The 8,297-nt window shown below is 41.9% G+C and overlaps 1 protein-coding gene across 1 annotated transcript; it reads left to right on the top strand.

Annotated features, from left to right (window-relative positions):
- The first annotated feature begins 729 nt into the window (after nt 1-729).
- LOC138786084 (olfactory receptor 6B9-like) lies at nt 730-1,752 on the top strand. Its single transcript, XM_069962777.1, has one exon. It carries the CDS (start codon nt 730-732, stop codon nt 1,750-1,752), a length of 1,023 nt encoding a protein of 340 aa, XP_069818878.1.
- The last annotated feature ends 6,545 nt before the right edge of the window (nt 1,753-8,297 follow it).

Below are 8,297 nucleotides of genomic sequence, written 5' to 3'. Positions count from 1 at the left end.
GTCAGGACATGCTGGGGGTTGTAATTGTGGAGCAGTATGCAGATGCCATTGCCTGCTGGTAGTAAGCCCCCCCCCCTGAGGTAGCTATTTTCCCCTGGTAGTAAGCCCCCCCTCAGGTAGGCAGTACTCGTCTCTCCTATGTGGGCAATGCCCCCTGTACAGTAAAAAACAAAAAAATATACTTACCTCTTCAGCTGGGCTCCTCTGTCCTCCAGCGTCTCCTCTCCCTGCTCTGAATGATGTCACTCATGTGCTGGAGCTACAGGGTAGAGAGAGCGGCCTCTTGTGGCCGGAGGCAGAATGACGCCTTTGGCCGCAAGAGTTTTGGCAGAGCAGGAAGCTGATGTCTCCTGCACTGCCATTGTCACTGGGATGCGGGGAGTAAGGCTAGCGGGACACATGTCCCCAAAATCAGGACTGTCCCGCCAGATCCGGGACAGTTGGGAGGTATGCCTTTGTTCCCTCATTCTGACTTCCCACCCCTCCTTCCCTTTTCTCTGTTTGTTTACATAAGTGTTATTCTTCAAGATGTACATAGAAGACCAATGGAAACTGTTGCTTTTATTTATTTACTTTTTTTTCTTTCCCCAGTATTATCTGCTTCCAAATACCATAATAACATCCATTACAGAAGGTCCTGGTGCCTCCATACTATTTTCGTGGTACATTTCTTGCCGACATTCTACCTGATGGACCTCATCCCTGTGCAGCTTCTCCCCATCAACTACAATGAGGACAAGATCAGCCTGGACTGGACCCTCTACCTCCCGGACCCCCATAGAAGCCACATGGGCCTCCTCTATAGTACGTACACCCCCAGAGAAGACCAATATGACGGCTGTCACAGAGTTCATCCTCTTAGGATTTCAGGTCAGTCGGAATATAAGAATTCTAATGTTCTCTCTGCTCATTGTGATTTACTGGTTTACAATATTCATGAATCTCCTGATCATCACCCTGGTGTCCACCAGCAAGATCCTCCACACCCCAATGTACTTCTTCATCTCACAACTCTCCATCAGTGACATCTTCTTATCTGCAGATATTGTCCCCAACATGCTCCATATTCTGCAATATTATAGAGGAGCCATTACTTTTATTGGTTGTATGACTCAAATTTATTTCTTTGGTATTTCAGAAGCTTCTGAGTGTCTTCTCCTGGCTGTGATGTCCTATGACAGATATGTGGCCATCTGTAATCCCCTCCGGTACTCCTCCATCATGACAAGTACATATTGTGTGATATTGTCCATCATCTCTTGGTTGGCGGCTTTCTGCATTATATTATTTCTCATCTTTACAGTACTAAAGCTGAACTTTTGTGGACCGAACATCATTAACCATTTCTTCTGTGATACTGTTTATTTACTAGAACTTTCCTGTTCTGATCTCTATTATGTTCAGATAGAAATTTATTTTCTTAGCCTTCCAATAATTTTATTCCCTATAACAATTATCATATTTTCATATACCAGAATTATTGTCATCATCCTAAGGATCCCATCCAGTACTGGTAGACAGAAAGCCTTCTCCACCTGTAGCTCCCACCTCATTGTGGTCTCCATATTCTACTGGACTCTCTTTGGGGTTTATGTTTTGCCAACAAGGGGACAATCCTCGACCATGAGTAAGATCCTCTCCCTGCTATATACTGTATTTACCCCTCTCATCAACCCCATTATATACAGTCTAAAGAATAAGGATATTAAGAAGGCTTTCCATGGACACCTTTATAGGCATTTATGGTACTAAAGTGGAGATGAGTGAACATTTGGAAATTAGTTTTGTTAAAAAATTGACCAAACTGTCCAAGAGTTTTAAAGTTTTGAACCCAAATCTCTCCCCTTCCCCCCAAAAAAGATGCTCTGAGGTCCCCTATGACTTTATTTAACCCCATTTTGTTCCAACAACACTAAACCATCTTCAGTAAAGAAAAGGTGATAGCAACACGTCAACAATGTGAGTTGTCTATCTTTAAAAAAAAGGAGGATCCTTGCATTGCCTTTTTATTTTAAACTAGACATGTTACAGTGCATATACAGACGTGGTGGCATCAGGATACGTAATGGCTAAATTGTGGTCACACAAAAAGTTTCATTTATCAGAATTACCCTCGTGCAGCCAGGGTTGGATTCCCAGCAGACGCAGTATAGTATGAACATAGGAACACGAGAATGCTGGAGGTGTGCGGCCGTGGAGGGCTAGCATTATTGGTAGCAGAAGCAATATAGAACAGGATGGATAAGGCGGGAGATACTTGGCCGTTTAGCCTGGTAGCAGTGAGATTAAGTATACAGTATGGAATGTCCCGACCAATGTGACCAACAAGAGTAAATATATTTGAAATGTTCATGCTTGTAGAGACCTCAGTGTATAAAGTACCTCTGAAATGGAGCTTTTGGCCATGATTCAATGTGTAGTCTTACTACAGCACTTGCTGTATGATGATTGACAGGTTTTACCACACCCATCTTGGTTCTTCTGCTAGCGTTAGCCGAGCTGCAGATGGTTTAGACTTATCTTACTTTCCTGCCAGTCTGTGTTCTGTGTGGTCTGGATGTCAGAGGGTTGGTCCAATCACGCCCTGGAACAGGACTCTAGCATCTCATAGGAGGTCCACTTTGCTCGTACACCTTTGGTGTGATGGAAACTTGTAGCTTGAGATCAGATTGGATTGCTTGCTATTCTATTCTCTTTGCCCATCCTTCTGACCGCCTACTGTTCTTGTACTGCCCTGCTATCTACAGTTTGACCTGTATCTGCTTGACTATTCTTTATTGTGTTTGTCTGTCTTGTCTCATTGTGTGTCTCACTTACCCAGTGTACTGTAGGTAGTGCCACTAAGTTGTCCCTGATCGACTAGGGTCGGGCTGGCAAGTAGGCAAAGCAGGTCTAGCATTGGGGTCACACTGTCTGTCTGTACCTGTACTCCATCCAGGTCCTGGCTTCCCTTACATCACTCTGTACATGACTAGTAATAGTGCCACAAGCTTCATGCTCTCATTACCAGAACTTTAAATGAACAAAAATACAGAAATAAAAACAAACAAACAAAAAAAATGGCAGTGAAGTCCACAATTTGTTGAATAAATTGGGGTTCATGTTTTCTTTCCATATACTCACTGGAGTAAGATGTATCAATCCTCATGAAATGTGTCCTATAGTAAATATCAGGATTATTAATCCTTCATTGGTCCTTAAAGAGTCACTGTCGTATTTTTTTTTTTTTTTTTGCAGAAATCAATAGTCCAGGCGATTTTAAGAAACTTTGTAATTGGGTTTATTAGCCAAATCTGCCATTATCTGCATGTAAAAAGCCTTTTCCCAGGTCCCCCCCCCTCCTTCCTCTTTTTCATCCACTCTGAAAAATCTGAAAATTGTGACTTGTTGCAGGAGTCGTCCCCTGTCTGTTCTAGGGAGAGGGGAGGGGGGAGGAGGAAGGAGGGAGTTAGCAGGCAGCAGAAAGCAGATAACAGAGGATTACAGGCACTGAGCTGGGTGACAGCTGTGATCTGAGCTCAGAGAGGTCAGTGGTGACTGCCCCAGGAGATAACAGGTGAGGGATTTGTAGATTAACTCTTTGTTGTCCTGTTTTGGTCTTTTCTTTAGCTCTCTCCATAGGAGAACAATGAAGACAGGGGGGAGCGCTTCAAACTGCTTTTTCATGATAAAAATGCATTTTTCGGATAATAAACCCAATTACAAAGTTTCTTAAAATCGCCTGGACTATTGATTTCTGCAAAAAAAAAATTTACGACAGTGACACTTTAAGTGTTTTCTGTTGAGAATATACAGTAAAAGGGCCTCTATTTTCTGCTTGCAATAAGGATTTTCATAAAATATTCTCTCTTCAAAAAAATTAAATAAAAAAAACATGATTAGCTAGACCTAGAAAAAGTCAGTAGCCAGATGTACTAAGACTGAGCCTACACCACAACTTCTTTCTCTTTATTCTTTTAGGCTATGTTCACACTGTGTACGATTCCGGCCGTAGTTCGTACGCCTCCGTACATGTGCGGCTGAAACTTCGAGCGTGGGAATAATCGACATGCGGCCGGATGCGTACAAACCGCGAACATACGCCCGTAGTACAGTTATGCTTCCGTAGCTTGTTTCGAAGCGATCTGAAACAGGTCATTTACTTGGAAATCTTCGTCCAGCCCAATAAACCACACAGAACCTTTTGGATCGAAAAATCAAGTTCAATTTGGCTGGAATAAGTACTGCGTACGGGACCGCATGGAAATCCACGGCCGTGAGTTTCAACATTTCCGTCCTCAAACAATGGTCTTGTTCATTTTTCACATCGCCATATACGATCCGGCCGTAAGCTCATACGTAGTGTGCATTGTGCGGGCGTATATTGTATACTTTCAAGCGAACGCATCAACCTCAAAACTACGTGCGTATATTTGCGGTTTGCACTACTGACGGAAACATACGCAGTGTGAACATAGCCTTATTGTGTAAAAGGAAAGATTAAATTGAGATTTTTACATTGGCAGAAACATTACACATGATTAACTCTTTCCAGACCTCTGAATTTTAAAAATGTTTATTTTATTTTACATTTTTCTCTTCTCACCTTCAAACACATAAGGGATGAGAGTTGCTGCATTCACAACAAATCTGTCCAAATTCCCTTTCTTAATGAAGCAAATTTTTTCAACCTTCGTTTTCAAATTTGTTCAAAATGGCAGCTGCACACACAAAAAGAAGGCACACTCTCCCCAGGTGTCCTACTCTGTGTCACCGGTGTCTCTATAGGGCTTCAGCCTGCTCAGACAATTACTGAATAAGATTGGGGAGTGGGGTATCTCTCCAGACAAGAGTGACAGCCTGCTCAGCCAATCACTGGCTGCAGCCCTGTCCCACTCAGTCAATGATTGGCTGAGCGTGCTGTCACTCTCATCTCTGGAGAGATACCCCCCTCAGCCAATCACTGACTGACTAAGTCTCAAGACTGACAGCCCGCTTAGCCAATCACTGGCCGCAGCGCTGTCCCTCATTCAGTGATTAGCTGAGCGTGATTTTGGCTGTGGGGGACCAGAGACCAATTATGAAAACTTTACTAATATCTACTCTAACATTTTTATTTTTCCATTTTAAAATTAGTCTACTAGTCTGAGGCCTCGTGTTTTGGGGGGACAAGTTGTACTTTTGACTGATTAGAAAGACCAGAAAAATATTATTTGTGGACAGATTTTTTTTTTTTTTAAAGGGCACACTTTATTAAGCAAAAATTACCTGCTAAGTTATTCAATGGGTCAATATGATTCCAACAATATCAGCAATAGTGTATACGTTTTGCTTTTTTTTTTTTTTTTAAAGGAAAGAAAGACCTTTTTGACTTTTTTTTCCTCAAACTTGAGGGCCCATTTCCTAAACCTTGATCTTTAGATTTTACCAACACAGCTTTTGAATAAATTTGATTTCTTATTTATTTATTTTGCTTCAATCTGGCCAAGAATCAACTTTTTTCTTTTTTTCTTTTTTTTTTCTTTTTCTAAAATTTTTTACAACGATTTCTTTCAAAAGTCAGTTTGACTTCACAAGTACAGGAAGCCCAAATTATAATAGTTTGCCCTTATAAATTATGAGTTGCACAAAAGAGATTTCTGCTACAGGTGAGCACATTTCAAAGAGATATAGGAGAGAGGTGGGGGAGTGTAAAAAAAAGTGCGGCAAAAATTACCTGCAATATATGTACAGGTTTTTTTTTTTTTAAAAATCCTAATAAGAGACTCAAAATTTTGAATACAGTTAATTTTCTGGACTAATATGAGTTTTGTGGAGAGAATAATACACTTGTCTGGGTTTTTCTACTTTAAGGACTTATACGCTCCCATACATACATTGTTTACTTGAAGAATTCTCCAACTATCATGAGAAACCAAAAACATTCAGCCCCAAAAGAACACAGCAGAAGCTAACAATGGCAAAAAGAGCATGTGTGCACCAGATCTCTGGGGAAGAGATGTTCTGCAGGGGCTCTTTGTGGGGTCCTGTGGCCTCCATAACAAAATTGTAGGATTCTGAAGCTCATATCTAAAAAGATCATTCTCATATTATAATATTTTATACATTTCTGGCAGATTTTCAGGACAAATCCAAGCTGCAAGTCCTTACGTAGGTTTAGATAAACACACAGATATAGATAGTATGATGTCTGGTCTGTGGCCTGTAGAAAGATAGGGTAGTGGTCTGTGAGTGCTTGTTGGGGGTCTGTATAAATGGGGGTCTGGTCTAAGGTCTGTATTAAAGGGGGAACCCACTTTTATACCTCCACAATTACCTCAGCTCTTCATTGTGTCGCTCCTCTCGTGCACAACGGAACACGGAGAACAAGAGCCGGCATCCTGTCCCTATAAAAGTCCAGCTATCACCTGGCTAGCCAAACCAGGGGTAGAACTGCTGCAGAAAGCCCATCCTGCCTGACGGTAGGCTCTGGTGAAGACCCCGGTCCTTGGTTTGGCTTACACCATTGTTAGTGGCAATCCAGTGGATCCATGACTTCAGTTGTTACAACTTTTTATATGTTGTTTTCTTGACTAAATGTTACATTCTGTATGTTAACCGCTTATCATGTTTGCAGTGCTCTGGAATCAGAGGTGCTTTATAAATAATAATAATAATAATAATAATAATAATAATAGGGATTAACCCTTTGAGGACCAAGCCCAAAATGACCCAATGGATCGCGCCAATTTTCATTTTTGCTTTTTCGTTTTTTTCCTCCTCCCCTCCTAAGAGCTCTAGCACTTTCATATTTCTATTTACAGGGCCATGTAAGGGCTTGTTTTTTTAGGACTAGGTTTACTTCATTCTACCATAACATGTATGACGGAAGCCCCAAAATATTATTTATGAAAATATAAATTGGTAATATCATAAAAAAGAATGCAATATGGTAACTTTTGGGGGGTTCTAGTGTGTACGTAAAGCAACATGATACCATTATTCTATAGGTCAGTCCGAGAGGGGGTGGGGCCTAGACCTTTAGGCTGGCCTGTTCCAAAGGCCGCTGAGGTGGTGGGGCCTATGCACCAATTACGTCATGGGGACCAACGTTGTGGGTGTTACGGTCATAAAGCCCTACCCAGGTAGCACAGTCCGCAGATGATAAAAGATCACTTTTTACTGGAACAAGCACCGTGACATATGATATAAAATAAGATATAAAACCTGCAAAATTTACCCTTTACACCTGTATAGAGAAGTCATAATTCAAAAAAGTGGGGTTACAGTGTCAGTTTAAGGGGTTAATGACAGGCTGCAGTGCAACCTGGCATTAACAGTAAGGTCCCAGCTACCGATTGCAACCGGCCTTCATCTGTTTTAAAGTGCGCTCCGCTCCGGAGTACGCTTCATAGCACCTTAGAGACCCATGACGTAAGGTGACAGACATCCATGAGGTAACTGTTCATCCAGGGTCGTCTAGAGGTTAAGAGTGCCTTTACACAGAGAGATCTGTGGTGTCCCACCTTGGGTGTTATTAGTTTTTACACCCCTTGCAAAAGTTAGTACTTCCAGTAAACATGGTAATGAGGTAGTTCCTAAGTTTTACCACAAAATGTCACTATTATCTGTATATGGAGTAAGCAAAAAAGGTCCAGGCACTTCACCACAGCTTACTTGCAATTGTGCGTTTATTCACACGACTGCCAGTTGATAAAGGCGATTTTGCCGAAACGCGTCCTGCCCTGCTGTATGTGTGTACTATGTTGTGTAAATAAACACAACATTATCAAGTAAGCTGTGGTGAAGTGCCGGGACCTTTTTTGCTTACTCTGTGATAGTTTCCAAGGGCACCACGTGACGGAGTGTCGACATTATATCTACAAATATCATCTGTATATGCACTTGTATATTGCACAGCTGTAGTGAACAAAGGGTTATTGTTTGTTATAATCTGCGCACCAATGAGAGCCCTCTTCTCTTCTTCATTTCTCCCTATTCTCCTTTTCTCTTTACACTTTCTTCTCCACCACTCACAGGGGACATAACACCTCCTGTAAGAAGTTGTCACATGAGGGGAGGAAGTGCATGCCAACACTTAGTGAGCCTTACCCAGGTCTTGGTGAAGAGAGGACGCAAGACAAGACAATCCCTGCTGTGGTCCAGCTGGGCCCTGGCTTTGCCAGGTCCTCCCTCCAGTCAGTCCAGTGTAGTCTAGTCTAGTGTGTGGTAGAGGATAGATGCACATAGGAGACACAGAGACTTTTTCTTCAAAAACTACACCTATTCCTAGTATGCAGTGCTAAGCCACTCAGGAGAGAACAAGCCAGAGAAAGCCA

This window comes from Dendropsophus ebraccatus, chromosome 1 (assembly GCF_027789765.1).
Source record: "Dendropsophus ebraccatus isolate aDenEbr1 chromosome 1, aDenEbr1.pat, whole genome shotgun sequence".
In the NCBI taxonomy this organism is placed as follows: Eukaryota; Metazoa; Chordata; class Amphibia; order Anura; family Hylidae; genus Dendropsophus; species Dendropsophus ebraccatus.
The sequence above is the reverse complement of the archived record's forward strand: the minus strand, read 5'-3'. Positions and strand labels throughout refer to the sequence as shown.